The sequence below is a fragment of the Anopheles stephensi genome, chromosome 3, assembly GCF_013141755.1.
Source record: "Anopheles stephensi strain Indian chromosome 3, UCI_ANSTEP_V1.0, whole genome shotgun sequence".
Lineage (NCBI taxonomy): Eukaryota > Metazoa > Arthropoda > Insecta > Diptera > Culicidae > Anopheles > Anopheles stephensi.
In genome coordinates this window covers 47,226,969-47,249,631 of record NC_050203.1, presented here as the reverse complement: position 1 = coordinate 47,249,631, position 22,663 = coordinate 47,226,969, and the positions used below count along the sequence as shown (strand labels likewise).

At 46.7% G+C, this 22,663-nt stretch overlaps 1 protein-coding gene across 23 annotated transcripts in view; it reads left to right on the top strand.

Moving 5' to 3' along the window:
• Positions 1-22,663, top strand: part of LOC118508926 — a 139,557-nt gene that overhangs the window by 84,934 nt on the left and 31,960 nt on the right. For 15 of the 23 annotated variants that reach the window (XM_036048809.1, XM_036048833.1, XM_036048830.1 and 12 more), the window contains 18 exons: positions 9,303-9,521; positions 9,789-9,971; positions 10,071-10,562; positions 10,654-13,986; positions 14,198-14,524; positions 14,679-14,996; positions 15,165-15,488; positions 16,111-16,431; positions 16,526-16,840; positions 16,927-17,250; positions 17,365-17,688; positions 17,767-18,081; positions 18,210-18,530; positions 18,941-19,270; positions 19,365-19,676; positions 19,904-20,227; positions 20,403-21,359; positions 21,451-22,416. In XM_036048809.1, the coding sequence (XP_035904702.1) occupies positions 9,303-9,521; positions 9,789-9,971; positions 10,071-10,562; positions 10,654-13,986; positions 14,198-14,524; positions 14,679-14,996; positions 15,165-15,488; positions 16,111-16,431; positions 16,526-16,840; positions 16,927-17,250; positions 17,365-17,688; positions 17,767-18,081; positions 18,210-18,530; positions 18,941-19,270; positions 19,365-19,676; positions 19,904-20,227; positions 20,403-21,359; positions 21,451-22,416 (10,005 nt within the window). The remainder of the gene's footprint in view (positions 1-9,302; positions 9,522-9,788; positions 9,972-10,070; positions 10,563-10,653; positions 13,987-14,197; positions 14,525-14,678; positions 14,997-15,164; positions 15,489-16,110; positions 16,432-16,525; positions 16,841-16,926; positions 17,251-17,364; positions 17,689-17,766; positions 18,082-18,209; positions 18,531-18,940; positions 19,271-19,364; positions 19,677-19,903; positions 20,228-20,402; positions 21,360-21,450; positions 22,417-22,663) is intronic. The other 8 variants (XM_036048832.1, XM_036048815.1, XM_036048817.1 and 5 more) reach the window with 7 other exon arrangements.

The window sequence follows — 22,663 nt, the reverse complement described above, 5'->3', positions numbered from 1 at the left end:
TTCTTCGGATCAGTCTACCACCCGTGGTGATCGAACAACTACAGCTGCCAGCTTTGATACAACAACTCTCTATCCTGACGAGCGCACAACTCAACATGATACAGACGCCACACGATCGTATACTACAACTGATTCTTCGGATCAGTCTACCACCCGTGGTGATCGAACAACTACAGCAGCCAGCTTTGATACAACAACTCTCTATCCTGACGAGCGCACAACTCAACATGATACAGACGCCACACGAACGTATACTACAACTGATTCCTCGGATCAGTCTACCACCCGTGGTGATCGAACAACTACAGCTGCTAGCTTTGATACAACAACTCTATATTCTGACGAGCGCACAACTCAACATGATACAGACGCCACACGATCGTATACTACAACTGATTCTTCGGATCAGTCTACCACCCGTGGTGATCGAACAACTACAGCTGCCGGCTTTGATACAACAACTCTCTATCCTGACGAGCGCACAACTCAACATGATACAGACGCCACACGATCGTATACTACAACTGATTCCTCGGATCAGTCTACCACCCGTGGTGATCGAACAACTACAGCTGCTAGCTTTGATACAACAACTCTCTATCCTGACGAGCGCATAACTCAACACGATACAGATGCCACACGATCGTATACTACAACTGATTCTTCGGATCAGTCTACCACCCGTGGTGATCGAACAACTACAGCTGCTAGCTTTGATACAACAACTCTCTATCCTGACGAGCGCACAACTCAACACGATACAGATGCCACACGATCGTATACTACAACTGATTCTTCGGATCAGTCTACCACCCGTGGTGATCGAACAACTACAGCAGCCAGCTTTGATACAACAACTCTCTATCCTGACGAGCGCACAACTCAACATGATGCAGACGCCACACGATCGTATACTACAACTGATTCTTCGGATCAGTCTACCACCCGTGGTGATCGAACAACTACAGCAGCCAGCTTTGATACAACAACTCTACATTCTGACGAGCGCACAACTCAACACGATACAGACGCCACACGATCGTATACTACAACTGATTCTTCGGATCAGTCTACCACCCGTGGTGATCGAACAACTACAGCAGCCAGCTTTGATACAACAACTCTCTATCCTCATGAGCGCACAACTCAACATGATACAGACGCCACACGATCGTATACTACAACTGATTCTTCGGATCAGTCTACCACGCGTGGTGATCGAACAACTACAGCAGCCAGCTTTGATACAACAACTCTCTATCCTGACGAGCGCACAACTCAACATGATACAGACGCCACACGGTCGTATACTACAACTGATTCTTCGGATCAATCTACCACCCGTGGTGATCGAACAACTACAGCTGCCGGCTTTGATACAACAACTCTCTATCCTGACGAGCGCACAACTCAACATGATACAGACGCCACACGATCGTATACTATAACTGATTCCTCGGATCAGTCTACCACCCGTGGTGATCGAACAACTACAGCAGCCAGCTTTGATACAACAACTCTCTATCCTGACGAGCGCATAACTCAACATGATACAGACCTCACACGATCGTATACTACAACTGATTCTTCGGATCAGTCTACCACCCGTGGTGATCGAACAACTACAGCTGCCAGCTTTGATACAACAACTCTCTATCCTGACGAGCGCACAACTCAAGATGATACAGACGCCACACGATCGTATACTACAACTGATTCTTCGGATCAGTCTACCACCCGTGGTGATCGAACAACTACAGCAGCCAGCTTTGATACAACAACTCTCTATCCTGACGAGCGCACAACGCAACATGATACAGACGCCACACGATCGTATACTACAACTGATTCTTCGGATCAGTTTACCACCCGTGGTGATCGAGCAACTACAGCTGCTAGCTTTGATACAACAACTCTCTATCCTGACGAGCGCACAACTCAACATGATACAGACGCCACACGATCGTATACTACAACTGATTCTTCGGATCAGTCTACCACCCGTGGTGATCGAACAACTACAGCAGCCAGCTTTGATACAACAACTCTCTATCCTGACGAGCGCACAACTCAACATGATACAGACGCCACACGATCGTATACTACAACTGATTCTTCGGGTCAGTCTACCACCCGTGGTGATCGAACAACTACAGCAGCCAGCTTTGATACAACAACTCTCTATCCTGATGAGCGCCCAACTCAACATGATACAGACGCCACACGATCGTATACTACAACTGATTCTTCGGATCAGTCTACCACCCGTGGTGATCGAACAACTACAGCTGCCAGCTTTGATACAACAACTCTCTATCCTGACGAGCGCACAACTCAACATGATACAGACGCCACACGATCGTATACTACAACTGATTCTTCGGATCAGTCTACCACCCGTGGTGATCGAACAACTACAGTAGCCAGCTTTGATACAACAACTCTCTATCCTGACGAGCGCACAACTCAACATGATACAGACGCCACACGAACGTATACTACAACTGATTCCTCGGATCAGTCTACCACCCGTGGTGATCGAACAACTACAGCTGCTAGCTTTGATACAACAACTCTATATTCTGACGAGCGCACAACTCAACATGATACAGACGCCACACGATCGTATACTACAACTGATTCTTCGGATCAGTCTACCACCCGTGGTGATCGAACAACTACAGCAGCCAGCTTTGATACAACAACTCTCTATCCTGACGAACGCATAACTCAACATGATACAGACCCCACACGATCGTATACTACAACTGATTCTTCGGATCAGTCTACCACCCGTGGTGATCGAACAACTACAGCTGCCGGCTTTGATACAACAACTCTCTATCCTGACGAGCGCACAACTCAACATGATAGAGATGCCACACGATCGTATACTACAACTGATTCTTCGGATCAGTCTTCCACCCGTGGTGATCGAACAACTACAGCAGCCAGCTTTGATACAACAACTCTCTATCCTGACGAGCGCATAACTCAACATGATACAGACGCCACACGATCGTATACTACAACTGATTCTTCGGGTCAGTCTTCCACCCGTGGTGATCGAACAACTACAGCTGCTAGCTTTGATACAACAACTCTCTATCCTGATGAGCGCACAACTCAACATGATACAGACGCCACACGATCGTATACTACAACTGATTCTTCGGATCAGTCTACCACCCGTGGTGATCGAACAACTACAGCAACCAGCTTTGATACAACAACTCTCTATCCTGACGAGCGCATAACTCAACATGATACAGACGCCACACGATCGTATACTACAACTGATTCTTCGGATCAGTCTACCACCCGTGGTGATCGAACAACTACAGCAGCCAGCTTTGATACAACAACTCTCTATCCTGACGAGCGCACAACTCAACATGATACAGACGCCACACGATCGTATACTACAACTGATTCTTCGGATCAGTCTACCACCCGTGGTGATCGAACAACTACAGCTGCTGGCTTCGATACAACAACTCTCTATCCTGACGAGCGCATAACTCAACACGATACAGATGCCACACGATCGTATACTACAACTGATTCTTCGGATCAGTCTACCACCCGTGGTGATCGAACAACTACAGCTGCTAGCTTTGATACAACAACTCTCTATCCTGACGAGCGCACAACTCAACACGATACAGATGCCACACGATCGTATACTACAACTGATTCTTCGGATCAGTCTACCACGCGTGGTGATCGAACAACTACAGCAGCCAGCTTTGATACAACAACTCTCTATCTTGACGAGCGCACAACTCAACATGATACAGACGCCACACGGTCGTATACTACAACTGATTCTTCGGATCAGTCTACCACCCGTGGTGATCGAACAACTACAGCTGCCGGCTTTGATACAACAACTCTCTATCCTGACGAGCGCACAACTCAACATGATACAGACGCCACACGATCGTATACTACAACTGATTCCTCGGATCAGTCTACCACCCGTGGTGATCGAACAACTACAGCAGCCAGCTTTGATACAACAACTCTCTATCCTGACGAGCGCATAACTCAACATGATACAGACCTCACACGATCGTATACTACAACTGATTCTTCGGATCAGTCTACCACCCGTGGTGATCGAACAACTACAGCTGCCAGCTTTGATACAACAACTCTCTATCCTGACGAGCGCACAACTCAAGATGATACAGACGCCACACGATCGTATACTACAACTGATTCTTCGGATCAGTCTACCACCCGTGGTGATCGAACAACTACAGCAGCCAGCTTTGATACAACAACTCTCTATCCTGACGAGCGCACAACGCAACATGATACAGACGCCACACGATCGTATACTACAACTGATTCTTCGGATCAGTTTACCACCCGTGGTGATCGAGCAACTACAGCTGCTAGCTTTGATACAACAACTCTCTATCCTGACGAGCGCACAACTCAACATGATACAGACGCCACACGATCGTATACTACAACTGATTCTTCGGATCAGTCTACCACCCGTGGTGATCGAACAACTACAGCAGCCAGCTTTGATACAACAACTCTCTATCCTGACGAGCGCACAACTCAACATGATACAGACGCCACACGATCGTATACTACAACTGATTCTTCGGGTCAGTCTACCACCCGTGGTGATCGAACAACTACAGCAGCCAGCTTTGATACAACAACTCTCTATCCTGATGAGCGCCCAACTCAACATGATACAGACGCCACACGATCGTATACTACAACTGATTCTTCGGATCAGTCTACCACCCGTGGTGATCGAACAACTACAGCTGCCAGCTTTGATACAACAACTCTCTATCCTGACGAGCGCACAACTCAACATGATACAGACGCCACACGATCGTATACTACAACTGATTCTTCGGATCAGTCTACCACCCGTGGTGATCGAACAACTACAGTAGCCAGCTTTGATACAACAACTCTCTATCCTGACGAGCGCACAACTCAACATGATACAGACGCCACACGAACGTATACTACAACTGATTCCTCGGATCAGTCTACCACCCGTGGTGATCGAACAACTACAGCTGCTAGCTTTGATACAACAACTCTATATTCTGACGAGCGCACAACTCAACATGATACAGACGCCACACGATCGTATACTACAACTGATTCTTCGGATCAGTCTACCACCCGTGGTGATCGAACAACTACAGCAGCCAGCTTTGATACAACAACTCTCTATCCTGACGAACGCATAACTCAACATGATACAGACCCCACACGATCGTATACTACAACTGATTCTTCGGATCAGTCTACCACCCGTGGTGATCGAACAACTACAGCTGCCGGCTTTGATACAACAACTCTCTATCCTGACGAGCGCACAACTCAACATGATAGAGATGCCACACGATCGTATACTACAACTGATTCTTCGGATCAGTCTTCCACCCGTGGTGATCGAACAACTACAGCAGCCAGCTTTGATACAACAACTCTCTATCCTGACGAGCGCATAACTCAACATGATACAGACGCCACACGATCGTATACTACAACTGATTCTTCGGGTCAGTCTTCCACCCGTGGTGATCGAACAACTACAGCTGCTAGCTTTGATACAACAACTCTCTATCCTGATGAGCGCACAACTCAACATGATACAGACGCCACACGATCGTATACTACAACTGATTCTTCGGATCAGTCTACCACCCGTGGTGATCGAACAACTACAGCAACCAGCTTTGATACAACAACTCTCTATCCTGACGAGCGCATAACTCAACATGATACAGACGCCACACGATCGTATACTACAACTGATTCTTCGGATCAGTCTACCACCCGTGGTGATCGAACAACTACAGCAGCCAGCTTTGATACAACAACTCTCTATCCTGACGAGCGCACAACTCAACATGATACAGACGCCACACGATCGTATACTACAACTGATTCTTCGGATCAGTCTACCACCCGTGGTGATCGAACAACTACAGCTGCTGGCTTCGATACAACAACTCTCTATCCTGACGAGCGCATAACTCAACACGATACAGATGCCACACGATCGTATACTACAACTGATTCTTCGGATCAGTCTACCACCCGTGGTGATCGAACAACTACAGCTGCTAGCTTTGATACAACAACTCTCTATCCTGACGAGCGCACAACTCAACACGATACAGATGCCACACGATCGTATACTACAACTGATTCTTCGGATCAGTCTACCACGCGTGGTGATCGAACAACTACAGCAGCCAGCTTTGATACAACAACTCTCTATCTTGACGAGCGCACAACTCAACATGATACAGACGCCACACGGTCGTATACTACAACTGATTCTTCGGATCAGTCTACCACCCGTGGTGATCGAACAACTACAGCTGCCGGCTTTGATACAACAACTCTCTATCCTGACGAGCGCACAACTCAACATGATACAGACGCCACACGATCGTATACTACAACTGATTCCTCGGATCAGTCTACCACCCGTGGTGATCGAACAACTACAGCAGCCAGCTTTGATACAACAACTCTCTATCCTGACGAGCGCATAACTCAACATGATACAGACCTCACACGATCGTATACTACAACTGATTCTTCCGATCAGTCTACCACCCGTGGTGATCGAACAACTACAGCTGCCAGCTTTGATACAACAACTCTCTATCCTGACGAGCGCACAACTCAACATGATACAGACGCCACACGATCGTATACTACAACTGATTCTTCGGATCAGTCTACCACCCGTGGTGATCGAACAACTACAGCAGCCAGCTTTGATACAACAACTCTCTATCCTGACGAGCGCACAACTCAACTTGATACAGACGCCACACGATCGTATACTACAACTGATTCTTCGGATCAGTTTACCACCCGTGGTGATCGAGCAACTACAGCTGCTAGCTTTGATACAACAACTCTCTATCCTGACGAGCGCACAACTCAACATGATACAGACGCCACACGATCGTATACTACAACTGATTCTTCGGATCAGTCTACCACCCGTGGTGATCGAACAACTACAGCAGCCAGCTTTGATACAACAACTCTCTATCCTGACGAGCGCACAACTCAACATGATACAGACGCCACACGATCGTATACTACAACTGATTCTTCGGATCAGTCTACCACCCGTGGTGATCGAACAACTACAGCAACCAGCTTTGATACAACAACTCTCTATCCTGATGAGCGCCCAACTCAACATGATACAGACGCCACACGATCGTATACTACAACTGATTCTTCGGATCAGTCTACCACCCGTGGTGATCGAACAACTACAGCTGCTAGCTTTGATACAACAACTCTCTATCCTGACGAGCGCACAACTCAAGATGATACAGACGCCACACGATCGTATACTACAACTGATTCTTCGGATCAGTCTACCACCCGTGGTGATCGAACAACTACAGCAGCCAGCTTTGATACAACAACTCTCTATCCTGACGAGCGCACAACTCAACATGATACAGACGCCACACGATCGTATACTACAACTGATTCTTCGGGTCAGTCTACCACCCGTGGTGATCGAACAACTACTGCAGCCAGCTTTGATACAACAACTCTCTATCATGACGAGCGCACAACTCAAGATGATACAGACGCCACACGATCGTATACTACAACTGATTCCTCGGATCAGTCTACCACCCGTGGTGATCGAATAAATACAGCTGCTAGCTTTGATACAACAACTCTCTATCCTGACGAGCGCACAACTCAACATGATACAGACGCCACACGATCGTATACTACAACTGATTCCTCGGATCAGTCTACCACCCGTGGTGATCGAACAACTACAGCAGCCAGCTTTGATACAACAACTCTCTATCCTGACGAGCGCACAACTCAACAGGATACAGATGCCACACGATCGTATACTACAACTGATTCTTCGGATCAGTCTACCACCCGTGGTGATCGAACCACTACAGTAGCCAGCTTTGATACAACAACTCTATATTCTGACGAGCGCACAACTCAACACGATACAGACACCACACGATCGTATACTACAACTGATTCTTCGGATCAGTCTACCACCCGTGGTGATCGAACAACTACAGCTGCTAGCTTTGATACAACAACTCTCTATCCTGACGAGCGCACAACTCAACATGATACAGACGCCACACGATCGTATACTACAACTGATTCCTCGGATCTGTCTACCACCCGTGGTGATCGAACAACTACAGCTGCTAGCTTTGATACAACAACTCTCTATCCTGACGAGCGCACAACTCAACAGGATACAGATGCCACACGATCGTATACTACAACTGATTCTTCGGATCAGTCTACCACCCGTGGTGATCGAACCACTACAGTAGCCAGTTTTGATACAACAACTCTCTATCCTGACGAGCGCACAACTCAACATGATACAGACGCCACACGATCGTATACTACAACTGATTCCTCGGATCTGTCTACCACCCGTGGTGATCGAACAACTACAGCTGCTAGCTTTGATACAACAACTCTCTATCCTGACGAGCGCACAACTCAACATGATACAGACGCCACACGGTCATATACTACAACTGATTCTTCGGATCAGTCTACCACCCGTGGTGATCGAACAACTACAACTTCCAGGTTACAAACAACAACGCCATATCCTTATGAACTCGCAACGCATTACGATGACTCTTTAATGACTACTTTCATCAATATCACACAAACGAACGCCACCGATATGAAAGGACATGACTTATTGACCACACCACGCACGCATTTTACTACTGTGACGCTGTTGTCTGACAATCGCACTATGGGTACAACAATTGTTTCTGCACATGATGAAAGTTTTGGTTCAACTGAAGGATCAATAACCACCGCTACTTATCCAAGTGAAATGCCACATAATACAAGTATGCCTCCAGCCACCAAAGCCTGCCAATCCACAAACGAGTGCACTGAAAATGAAATTTGTGTAAAATCACAATGTTTCGTACTTTGTAACTCAACCAACCTTCCCCCTAACACTCCTTGTGCAAGAGGTATTATAGCTGCCTTAAAATCTGACCAATATTTCTACACCTATTCCTGTAAATATTTATTTTTATCTGAACCCTGTTACTTCGTATTCTCCTATTTTAATATTCTTAACTTCTTTTGTTTGTTTTCTACCACTATTTCCCTGTTTTTAATATCTTTCACTTCGTTTTCGAGTTCTATCTTCCTGAAATTTTGCTTACTTTTACATATTTTGCTAACAAAAGCATATTGCTAATTAATATTCTCTTAACTATTGACAACTAATACAGAGCCTCCGGGATCGCCCAAAATTCCTGAGCCTTGCCAATCTGATAACGACTGTCTGGATAACGAAGCGTGTTACATGGGCTTGTGCGAAAATCCTTGCTTATTTGATGGCGTTTGTGCGGAAACAGCAACATGTCAGGCAAAAATGCATCGTCCTATTTGCACATGTCCACCAGGACATGAGGGTAACCCAACCATCAAATGCACAGTGCTGGAGCCAAGTAAGCAACACATAATAATAATCGCTTTTTTAATTAAGATCTGTTTTGCTAGCTCGATTGAGAATATTTGTACAATATCCAAAATCACTTTTCACGCTTTATCATACCAATTTCAAGTTGCATCAACATCAATATTTCGGTCACCTCATTTCACAATACAAGTTCTTTTAAAGTCAGGGAAATTTTCTCTCATGTATTTCATGTATATATCTGCACATTTATCACATGTACGAATCCACTCTCTTTCCATATTTTTGCACCACTCAGTACAATGCACCACAAATGATGAGTGTTCACTTACGGAAGCCTGTGTTGGAAACGTGTGCCATAGACCGTGTGATGTAAAAAATCTTTGTACGACCAATGCAGTTTGCATCAATACCAACCACGGTACTGATTGCAGTTGCATTGACGGATATCATGGGAACGGTTTTGTGCAATGCATACCAGGTAGGACATAACATATATACATCGAATGGTCACCAAATCAAGACTGACCACGTGCTCTCACATTGGACATGAGATATTAATTAAAAGTTCACATTTCAGTAACAACAGTTGGTTCGGTTTGCCAATATAACGAAGATTGTCCGCCAGATAAGCTTTGTGATCGATTAAATCGCATCTGTATTAATCCATGCCAAAGCGATTCTTGTGGCGAGAATGCAGATTGCTACCCAGTGAATCATGGAATCGATTGCCGCTGCAGAGCAGGATACGCTGGTAATGCCTACATTGAGTGTACACAACCGCAAGGTTGCCTCTCGGATCGACAGTGCAACGATAACGAGGCATGCATTAAAGGTCGTTGCTCATCACCGTGTCAATGCGGACCAAATGCTATGTGCGATGTGAAGAACCATAAATCGATTTGCCGTTGCCCGCCGGGATATGGTGGCAATGCACGAATCGGGTGCAATCCACCAAGCAACCCGTGCGATCCCAATCCGTGTGGAATCAATGCAATGTGTGAGGTGGACAACGGTAGTCCGGTTTGCTTCTGTCCACGGGGATTGACGGGAAATCCCTTCAAAAATTGCAGTACGTATATTTCTTTACCTGTTTTGTTTGTGACACATACTATCATTCAACAAACTCCTACATTATACATTATTTTCATTTCTTGCTTTAGTTCCTGAAGGTGACGAGTGCACTCCAAATCCATGTGGTCCCAATTCCGGATGCCGGAAAATCAATGGCAAAGCCACCTGCTTCTGTTTACCAGAGTTTGAAGGAAATCCACCACATACGCCATGTACACTGCCCCAAAATCCATGCGTTCCATCACCTTGTGGGCCAAATACTCAGTGTACAATACTCGGTAACGGTTATGCAAAATGCACTTGTGTTCCAGGATACATCGAAAGTCCGAATACGATTCGCGGCTGTGTGGAGCCCTCTAGTCCATGCGATCCAAATCCCTGCGGTTTTGGGGCAATCTGCGATGCTACACGCAACCCAGTCTGCTACTGTCCGGATTCGATGATCGGAAACCCCTATCGCAGCTGCCTAGAGCCAGTGATGACACCGGAACTGTGTCAACCAGGACCATGCGGTGCGAATGCTGATTGTTACGTCGCAGAAGGCAGGGAGCAGTGTTACTGTAAGCCGAACTTCATTGGAGATCCTTATGGAGGATGCGTTGAACAACCCAGATCAGTTTGCGAACCAAATCCTTGCGGCCCGGGAGCGGAGTGTGTGCTGCTAGTGGATGGTGCTCCGGGATGCCGATGCCCACCAGGATTGAGTGGAGATCCAACGACAACTGGTTGTCACGCATTTGAGTGCTTAAGCGATGACCAATGTGCGGCAGACAAAGCATGTATCGGACTTCGCTGTTCTGATCCCTGTCCGGGATCATGCGGTACAGGAGCTCATTGTCGTGTAGAGAAGCATCATCCAGTATGCTTCTGCGATGCTGGCTTAACAGGCAATCCCGCCATTCAATGCTACAGCTTAGATGAACGGCCCCGAGACGCTTGTAATCCTAGCCCGTGTGGTGCAAATGCTCGCTGTACATTGAGAAACAAACGACCAGTTTGTAAATGCTTAACAAACTACCACGGTGATCCACGGAAGGGCTGCAAACCTGAATGCGATATTAACTCTGATTGCACACCGGACAAATCGTGCATCAATCATAAGTGCGTATCGCCCTGTGCATTGGGAACGGTGTGCGGTGTGAACGCAGAGTGCAGTGTGAATTATCATACACCAATGTGCAAGTGTCCTTCGGGTTATACCGGCGACGCATTCGTGCAGTGTGTTCCGATACCAGAGGAAAGAAATATGACCAGACAACCATGCTTATCGGACCCGTGCGGGCCCGGTGAAATTTGTTCGATCTATGGTAACGATGTAGCACTTTGCGACCCGTGCGTAGCACCGGACGCAATACATAATCCTCGATGTCGTCCACAGTGTGTGCTAAACACGGATTGTCCATTCAACATGGCCTGCTTACAGTCACAGTGTCAAGATCCTTGTCCTGGATCGTGTGGATACAACGCCCTGTGCACCGTAGAACGACATCGACCTGTCTGCTATTGCCCACCAAACATGCACGGTAACCCATACGAACAGTGTAAACCACAGGAAAGTCCTCGGGAAACTTGCGATAGTATACGATGCGGAGCAAATACGCAGTGCAAACAACAGAACGGAGTCTTAGCATGCGTGTGTAAGAAGAATTACTACGGAGACCCATTAGTGGGTTGCCGACCAGAATGTGTGGTAAATACGGACTGCCCGATCAGTAAGGCATGCGTGAATTCACGCTGCGTTGATCCCTGCGTTGATGCCTGCGGCGTGAACGCGCAATGCAAGGTTGTAAATCATCTACCAATATGCTTCTGCCCGCCAACGCACACCGGTGATGCACTGGTTGCATGCACAGAACGCACCTATCTGCCACCGGACAACACGCCTTGTGACCCGAATCCATGTGGACCGAACAGCAAATGTCGCACTACACCCGACGGTTATGCCATCTGTTCGTGCTTGCCTGGATACCGTGGAGTGCCTCCCGCTTGTCAGGCGGAATGTATGATCAATGCGGAATGTCCGCAGAATAAGGCGTGCATCAATTTGAAGTGCGCTGATCCTTGCCCGGGTACTTGTGGCGTCGGTGCACGCTGCGAGGTTCTGAACCATAATCCGATATGCAGTTGCGGTGCTAACCAACAAGGTGATCCATTTGTGATCTGTGAATCGCGTCAAAATGAACCACCGATAGAGCAAAGGAATCCTTGCGATCCTTCGCCATGTGGACCAAACTCATTGTGTCAAGTGCGCAGCCGGCGCCCGGTGTGTTCCTGCCAACCAAACTTCATTGGTTCGCCGCCCGCCTGCCGTCCAGAGTGTGTGCTCAGCTCGGAATGTCCCCAGGATAAGGCGTGCATTAATGAAAAGTGTCAAAATCCGTGTGCAAACGCTTGCGGAGCGAATGCTGACTGTCACATTGTGGCTCACTCGGCATTTTGCAGCTGCCGTGCAGGATTTGAGGGAGATGCGTTCATCGGTTGTTCTGCTGTTCCCAACGATACGCCGAAAGACGTTTGCTATCCTAACCCGTGTGCAGAAAACGCAATATGCAGCGAGCATAACGGTGCTGCGAAGTGTACATGCATAACACCATATCTAGGAGATCCGTACAATACAGGGTGCAGACCCGAGTGCGTGCTGAACTCCGACTGTCCGAGCCATTCCGCGTGCGTCAATCAACATTGCCGTGATCCATGTCCAGGTGTTTGCGGTACAAACGCAGATTGTACCGTCGCTAATCATATACCAGTGTGTGAGTGTAGCCGTGGATATGTGGGCGATCCGTTCCGGGGTTGCCGTAAGGATATACCACCGCCAGTGGCCCCAAAGGATCCATGCGCGTCCTGTCCATCGAACAGCGTGTGCCGTGTGATGGGTGGCCGACCAACATGCTCCTGCGCGGAAGGATACCGTGGAACACCACCGGCATGCCGACCAGAATGCTCAAGCAATGAGGAATGTCCGCACGACCGAAGCTGCATCAACTTGAAATGCAAAGATCCGTGTCCTGGATTGTGTGGAATTAATGCACAGTGTCAAGTTATCAACCACAAACCGTTCTGCAGTTGTCAGCGCGACATGATTGGTAATCCGTTCGAACAGTGTTACCCCAAACCAGCAGAACCAGTACATCCGTGTCAGCCAAGCCCTTGTGGAGCGTACTCGGAATGCCGGGAAATTGATAATCGTGCAGTGTGTACATGTGCTGCCGGTATGCTCGGTGCGCCACCGAACTGTAGACCGGAGTGTGAAACGGATCAGGACTGTCCTTCAAACCGTGCGTGCTTCAATCAGAAATGCCGTGATCCGTGCGTGGGATCATGCGGCTACAACGCAGAATGTACTGCCCGCAACCATCGGCCAGAATGTAACTGTGTGAATGGGTTTGAAGGGGATCCATACAGTGGTTGCAATCCAGTTGGTAAGTCATCTTTTTTATATGATTCTCATAAACTGTTACCTCAATATTTTTTCTCCGGATGTGAGGTTTGTCAACATTCCTTCCGAACTCATACCTGACCCGTATGGCCGACAGCATCAATAAGCTGATCGGTTGGTTGCTAACAAATTAATTATTAGAAAGTAATACTATTTTACATAATTAATGACATACTTCAAACACATTTTTGTAGCGATTAAACGGGATGAAATCATAGAACCATGCAATCCGTCACCTTGCGGATCAAATGCGATTTGCAAGGAACGTAACGGTGCCGGTTCGTGTACATGCATGCCCAACTATTTCGGTGATCCATACGTCAACTGCCGACCGGAATGTGTTCAGAGTTCAGAATGTCCGTTGTCCAAGGCATGCGTTAACATGCGCTGCATTGATCCATGCCTTGGCACATGCGGTCCTAATAGTGAATGTCGTGTACATAACCACTCGCCGTATTGTAGCTGTAGTCCAGGTTATACAGGCAATCCATCACAGGCTTGCCGTCCTATTGTGGTAGAAAGTAAGATATACTCCAACAAATCTGTCCCATCTCTCCTGGTAAAAGGTATCACCTTCACTAACGTGTATCATACACACAAACTCCATCTTCTATTCTTTTCTTTCATCTATTGCACGTGTTGGTATGGTTTGACACCTTTCACCTGTTATATTAGACCTTCCCGCCCGCCATCCCCTTGATCCGTGTTCGCCATCTCCATGCGGTCCGTACAGCATATGCAGGGTGCTAGACGGTCATCCGGTTTGCTCGTGTCAGATCAGTTGTTCCGGTGTTCCGCCAAACTGTCGTCCAGAATGTCTTATCAATGCAGAGTGCCCGCGCGATCGAACGTGCCTCAACCAGCGGTGCATTGATCCGTGCCCGGGTACGTGCGGCATGAATGCACGGTGTCGTGTGGTGAATCACAATCCGATTTGCAGCTGTAATGCTGGTTTCACTGGTGACCCGTTTGTGCAGTGCTCACCAGAGCCAAGTAAGATATTTGCTATAGCTAATGCAAGCCACTTGCCTAGCATTAAACTCCGTTGCTTTTCGCTTAGTGCAAACGCTGATTTCTTCCGCACTGTTTAAAAATGAGTAAAATTTGTCCATTTCCATTTTCCCACCTTCTTCCACGCACCTGTGTTTACAACTATTAAAGCACAACCGGTGTTAGAGGAGGAGTACAGGAATCCATGCCAGCCATCACCGTGTGGAGTGAATTCATTGTGCAAAGAGCACAACAATCGGGCTGTATGTTCATGTTTACCCAACTACGTGGGTCGTCCACCAAACTGCAGGCCCGAATGTACCGTGGACTCTGAGTGTGCCATGAATTTGGCCTGCATAAATGAAAAATGCCGCAATCCGTGCGCTGGATCTTGTGGAGTAAATAGCGAGTGCGTTGTTGTAGCACACAAACCTTTATGTAGCTGCACGCAAGGCTACAGCGGGGATCCATTCGCTGGATGCAGTATCATTCAGAGTAAGCCAACGTCAGCAACAGCCTGCTATCTTGTGGAAGCTTTAAAGCTTTTGACAGTGATACGTTATGAAATACAAATAACAATAGTTTTAGCTGCAGCAGTAACAGTTTCTGGCTTTACAAATGCTCTCAGAACACATTTTGTGCTTTACATTGTTATTTTCATTAATGCGCTTGATACAAGGGTAAACATGCTGCATCATTCATATGCAGCCACACAAACTCTGCAGTACACTAAAATCACTACATACACACCTACACGAGCGATCAATATTCAACACGGGTTGAGCTGGAACAAAACGTGCAACACAAACACAAGTTAACAATTGGTTGCCAAATTAACACTATTCTCATATATTTGAGAAGCAATGTATAATGTTGGTGTGTCTCATCCAAAGACATTAGCCAAATTTGGTTTGCAGTAATAGCCGAATGATTAATACATTTGCTACAGCTTATTCAATAAACCAGTGCGAAGCAGTACTGAGACAATTGCAATTATCTGCTTCTTCAAAGCATGAGATTAAGTGATTCGGTTAGATGTATTTGGTTTAATACATTATTAGTTTGGTAACTGCCTCTTTTAACAAAAAATATTTGACATGTTTAATAACCTTTTCAGTCGTTCACGAAGAAACGCCCATGCCATGCAATCCCAGCCCGTGTGGAACGAACGCCATTTGCAAAGAGCGTAATGGTGCAGGATCATGCACGTGCGCTCCGGAATACTTTGGGGATCCGTACGTTGGATGTCGCCCGGAGTGCGTTATGAATAGCGATTGTCCTAGAACGCGAGCCTGTATCAATAACAAATGTCAAGATCCGTGTCCTGGAACGTGTGGTGTTAATGCTGAATGTCACGTCGTAAATCATTCCCCGAGTTGCGTTTGTTTGGCAGGATTCGTAGGGAACCCATTCACCGAATGCAGGCCTCAACCTGAAAGTAAGCGATTTGTCGAAAAGTTCGGCCTGACCTAAAGGATAATATTGTTATTGACTTTTGCTCATTTATTTCATTGCTCGAATACTTCACTCAGTTCGAGATGAGCCGATAGTTCAACCATGTCAACCATCGCCATGTGGTCCAAACAGCGTTTGCCGCGTGTTAAACAACCATGCTGTGTGCACTTGCCAGCAGAATTATATTGGTTCTCCGCCAAACTGTCGACCAGAGTGCGTGGTCAGCTCGGAGTGTTCTTTGGACAAATCGTGTGTTAAAACTAAATGTACGGATCCTTGCCCAGGAACGTGCGGTTTTAATGCACGATGTCAGGTGGTAAACCACAATCCGATATGCAGTTGCAAGGCCGGCTTCACAGGAGATCCATTTGTGAGATGTGTGCCAGAAGAACGTAAGAATTAGCAGAAGAACGTAATTGTTGGCAAGATTACAACAGTTTTCCTTCCCTTCTTTGGGTGATTATTTTTCATCGCGTAGGTCGTCCAGTCGTACAGGAAAGACCTGCGGAACCGTGCATTCCGTCTCCATGTGGACCCAATTCTCAATGTAAAGCAGTTGGTCAAACTGCCGCCTGCTCTTGTCTTCCAAATTACGTCGGACGCGCACCCAACTGTCGTCCAGAATGCACTTCGAACTCGCAGTGTACACCGATGAAGGCGTGTATTAACGAACGATGCAGCGATCCTTGTCCGGGATCCTGTGGTTCAAATGCACTCTGCACTGTGCAAAACCACCAGCCGAACTGTCGTTGTATTGAAGGATACGAAGGTGATCCATACACTTCATGTGCCCCTATCATAAGTAAGAATTTGCCCAACAATACTATAGCTACCGAGCGAGATAAAAATTTGCGTGACTCACACTCTCTTTTCTCCTATCTGTTCATTATGGATGCCCACATTTCCTCTACCCTAGTACACCGTGAACCAGAAATTGTAGATCCCTGTAATCCTTCACCGTGCGGCATTAATGCCGATTGTAATGTACGCAATAACGCCGGTTCTTGCACATGTGTTCAGGATTACTTCGGCGATCCTTATCACGAGTGCCGGCCCGAATGTATGCTCAGCTCGGATTGCGCAAACACGCGTGCATGCTTGAACAACAAATGCGTCGACCCATGCCCTGGAATGTGTGGTCTGAATGCGGAATGTTTCGTCATGAACCATTCACCTTCCTGCTCTTGTTTGCCGGGCTACACTGGCAACCCGTCACAAGCATGTCGCGAGATACCAAAACGTAGGTGTATTCAACCCTTAAAGATAGCACGTCGCGGTTGTTAATCGTGGTATTATTTCCTTCTCTTCGACTACGCAGAAATAGAACATACTCCTGTCGATCCTTGTCGTCCATCGCCTTGCGGTCCGTATAGTCAGTGTCGCAATGTTAATGATCATGCAGTCTGTTCGTGTCAGGCCAATTACATTGGTACTCCACCGGCTTGTCGGCCAGAGTGTACGGTGAGCTCTGAATGCGCTCTGGATAAGGCTTGTATTAAGCAATCTTGCCTAGACCCATGCCCTGGAACATGCGGTTTTAATGCACGCTGTACGGTGATTAATCACAACCCCATCTGTAGCTGTCCATCCGGTTTCACAGGCGACCCATTCGAACGATGCGTGCCAGAAGAAAGTAAGCCGAACCTCTTGTACTAGTCTCTTGGTCTGTTGGTGCCGTCGACGATGCCAACGCCAGTGCTTAAATCGTTCCGATCAATAATCGTCCTTCGTCTTGCTCGTCTTCCAATGTCCTCCTTCTAGAACAAGTGGTTCAAGCTGAACCTACGAATCCATGTCTTCCTTCGCCTTGTGGACCGAATTCGCAATGCAGGGCGGTTGGCAACGTTCCGGCCTGTTCCTGCCTTCCCAACTATGTTGGTAGGGCTCCGAATTGTAGGCCTGAGTGTACGATCAATGCAGAATGCTCTGGAAATCTTGCCTGCGTAAATGAAAAATGTGCGGATCCGTGTCCGGGATCGTGCGGTCCCAATGCTGCTTGTCGCGTGATCGAACACTCTCCTACCTGTTCCTGCCAAACCGGATATACGGGAGATCCTTTCTCCGGGTGTACAGTTATTCCTTGTAAGATTTCTTTTCACTATCCTACTGTCCTACTACTCTTCTTTACGCACTTTAAGTGAAGTGTAGTGAAAGCATAATCAAACCCTTGATATGACAAACTAGCTGGATTACGCTTCCACTCCACTCACTCTCTCTCTGTAGATATGTACAGTTTGTTTGCATGTGTGTGTGTGTGTATATATAATAGTATAAATTGCCCTGATGTTTGCGATACTGATCGACCCAAACAGGACAAGTCATCTATCAGTTATCGCAAATGTCAGCCAATGTACAGAATGTAACTCTAAACATTAGCTCTACAGAATATAACTTTATATGTCCGTGCTATGTAATGCAGAGTAGTAAAATGTAATATGTATGTATAAGGTATGGGGATAACAACTATGTATAAACTGCCTTTCTTCTTGTAGTAACACCTGTTCGTGAAGAGCCTCGAAATCCATGCAACCCATCGCCCTGTGGATCTAATGCAGTGTGCAAGGAACGAAATGGCGCTGGATCATGTACATGCCTGTCGGATTACTTTGGTGATCCGTACAGCGGATGTCGACCGGAATGTGTTACCAATAGCGATTGTCCTCGCGTGAGAGCCTGTGTAAACAATAAATGTGCCGACCCTTGCCCTGGTGTTTGTGGTATTGACGCAGAATGTTACGTTGTCAATCATTCTCCAAGCTGCGCATGCCGACCGGGCTATACGGGAGATCCTTTCACACAATGTCGTCTACCAGAGCAACCTAGTAAGACTGTTTTGCCTACAAATGCCTTGCATTTTTCAAACTGATTTTCTCAAACCCACCATTTTTGTTTTTATCCGTTTTGGACACTTTTTAGAACAAAATGAACCGATTAATCCCTGCTCGCCGTCCCCTTGCGGACCAAACAGTATCTGCCGTGAATCGAACGGCCATGCCGTATGCACATGCCAACCAAGTTTCATCGGTTCGCCACCGAACTGCCGACCGGAGTGTATTGTCAGTTCTGAGTGTTCTCTCGATAAGGCTTGTATTGGGCAAAAGTGCAATGATCCTTGTCCAGGTACTTGCGGGCAGAATGCACGTTGTCAAATCGTGAATCATAATCCGATTTGTAGCTGCTCACTTGGCTTCACTGGAGATCCGTTCGTAAGATGCGTACCAGTTGAAAGTAAGCACCTTGTTCTATATTGACAGAATGCTAGCATTCTCAAACGATACTAAAAAGATGAAGTGGTTCAAACAATGTCTGTTTTCTTTTCCCTCCTTTCCATTTTCCGATTTTGCTATGCTTTCTTGCTCTCTGCTTTATTTTTCTCTGGCTTTTTCGCTTTCTTGCTCTCTTACTCAATCACCCTACTGTTCTGAATCTTCGAATCGCCGATAATCACTTCATAGAAGCTCCAGTTGTGCAAGAGCCAATAGATCCATGCGTTCCATCACCTTGCGGACCAAACTCTGTCTGCCGAGCCATCGGGTCGACACCTGCATGTTCTTGTTTACCGAACTACATCGGCCGAGCGCCAAACTGCCGTCCAGAGTGCATGCTTAATGCCGAATGTGCTGCTACGTTAGCATGTGTAAATGAACGATGTACTAATCCATGTGTGGGTTCTTGTGGTATTAACGCACGTTGTACAGTAGTGAAGCACAATCCGATCTGCGAGTGTGAGGCTGGATTTACCGGAGATCCCTTCTCTGTCTGTACAGAAATAGTCACTAGTAAGCATTCTATTTGTACAAATTCTTCAGCAATGTTGTCATAGTACTAGGATAATTAAGACTATCATATAATATGTTGTTAATTATTTGTCAGCTGACAAGCGACATCATTGCTCTTTCAATTAAAAATTAGCATTAACATTATCTATCTTTATTGCTTGTTTTTCCTCGCTAGTACGTGATGAGGAACCAGTCAATCCGTGCAATCCATCACCATGCGGTGCTAATGCAATATGCAAGGAGAGAAATGGAGCTGGATCATGTACTTGCATGCCAGAATATTTCGGCGATCCTTACACAGGATGCCGCCCCGAATGCGTTCAAAATACCGATTGCGAAAAATCAAAGGCTTGCATGAATAATAAGTGCCGAGATCCATGCCCAGGAGTGTGTGGGCTTAACGCTGAATGTGTCGTGCAAAACCATAGCCCAGTGTGCTACTGTTTGGAGGGATACACCGGCGATCCGGCTAGTACGTGTACGTTAGCCGAGATAGTAACCGAGAGACCAAAGCTTCCAGGTTGTCAACCGTCACCGTGCGGTCCAAACAGTCAGTGCAGAGAAATCAACGGCCATCCTGTGTGCTCATGCCTGGCAGGCTACATCGGTACGCCACCGATGTGTCGCCCAGAATGTGTCGTCAGCTCGGAATGTAGTCAGGATCGAGCGTGCGTTAATAAGAAATGCGTTGATCCATGTCCTGGAACCTGTGGTACAGATGCCCGCTGTCAAGTTGTTAATCACAATCCGATATGCAGCTGCCCTCCTGGTTTTACCGGAGATCCATTCATACAATGTGCAAAGAAAGAGGAACAGAAGGACATTACTCCTTTGAATCCTTGTGTACCCTCACCATGTGGACCAAATGCGAACTGCCGAACCGTGGGAAGTCAGCCGGCTTGCTCATGCGCACCAAACTACATTGGAAGACCTCCGAATTGTCGACCTGAATGCACCAGAGACGCCGAGTGTCCGAGCAATTTGGCATGTCAAAACGAAAGGTGCCTTGATCCGTGTGCGGCTGGATGTGGTTCGAACGCAGTTTGTCGAGTAATCAATCATAAACCAGTCTGTACGTGTGATGTAGGTTTCGAAGGAAATCCTCTCGAGCAATGCAGTCGCATCTTGCCACGTAAGTTTACATGTTTTCAGTTAGTACAGTACAGTTAGTCATAGGTCAAAAAATATATGTTTCGAATACGTTTTTCTGCTCTTGTTTGCAGCTACCACTGAACGACTAACGCCTTGTACACCTTCGCCATGCGGCCCGAATGCTGAATGTCGTGAGCGTAACAATGCTGGAGCATGTTACTGTTTGGCTGGCTACGAAGGAAATCCGTATGATGTATTTTCGGGATGCCGTCGAGAGTGTGACATAAATTCCGACTGTTCAGACAAGCTAGCCTGTGTTCAGTATAAGTGCGTTGATCCTTGTCCAGGAGTTTGTGGCACTCAAGCTTTGTGCGAAATCCACAATCACGTTCCAACGTGCATATGCCCAGACGGTATGGTAGGAGACCCGTTCGTTCAATGCAATCTTCGGATGGCAGATCCAGTGACACCAGCCCCACCTGTGTGCGATAAGTACACATGCGGTCCGAACAGCATTTGTCGTATTCAAAATGGTGTAGCCATCTGCAAATGTCAGCCAGATATGGTTGGAAGTCCACCAAATTGTCGACCAGAATGCCAACAAAATAGTGACTGCGAGGCAAACCGGGCTTGTGTCAATTTCAGATGCATTGACCCGTGCCCAGGTTCGTGTGGCCAGAATGCCAACTGCAACATCATCAATCACAATCCAATATGTAGCTGCACGCCTGGCTTTACCGGTGATCCATTTACCCGTTGCTATAAAGAAATCATCCCTGTCTCAACAACAGAGGCTCCTCGAGCATTATGTACACCGTCACCATGTGGACCGAATGCCGAATGTAAAGTGGTTGGAGATCGAGAAGCATGTTCGTGCTTACCTGGTTATATAGGAACACCGCCGAGTTGCCGACCGGAATGTATTTTAAGTACAGAGTGTTCAGACCATCTAGCTTGCATCAGACAAAAGTGTACAGATCCATGTCCAGGATCCTGCGGATTGAACGCTAAATGTTCTGTGTCGCGTCATACGCCAAGCTGCAGTTGTGACGCTGGATTTACTGGAGATCCATTTACCGGATGTCAAGCCATTATCGGTGAGTACTGCTTCAAATCTTTTCATTATTTTGTATTATCACATTGTGTTGCTTGCTATTGCATTACGCTTTTAAAAGTATGTATTTTCTATAAAATGAATGCCATGATGTAGCCCCCTTCAAAACTATAAATCAATTTGTTGTTAAATTTTTTTGAGGTGCAATAAGTCATCAACATCATTTTTTCTTATAATAAGTATGGTCGTCAGCAAATGGCAAAACAAGTTACAAATACTACGTAGCAAGT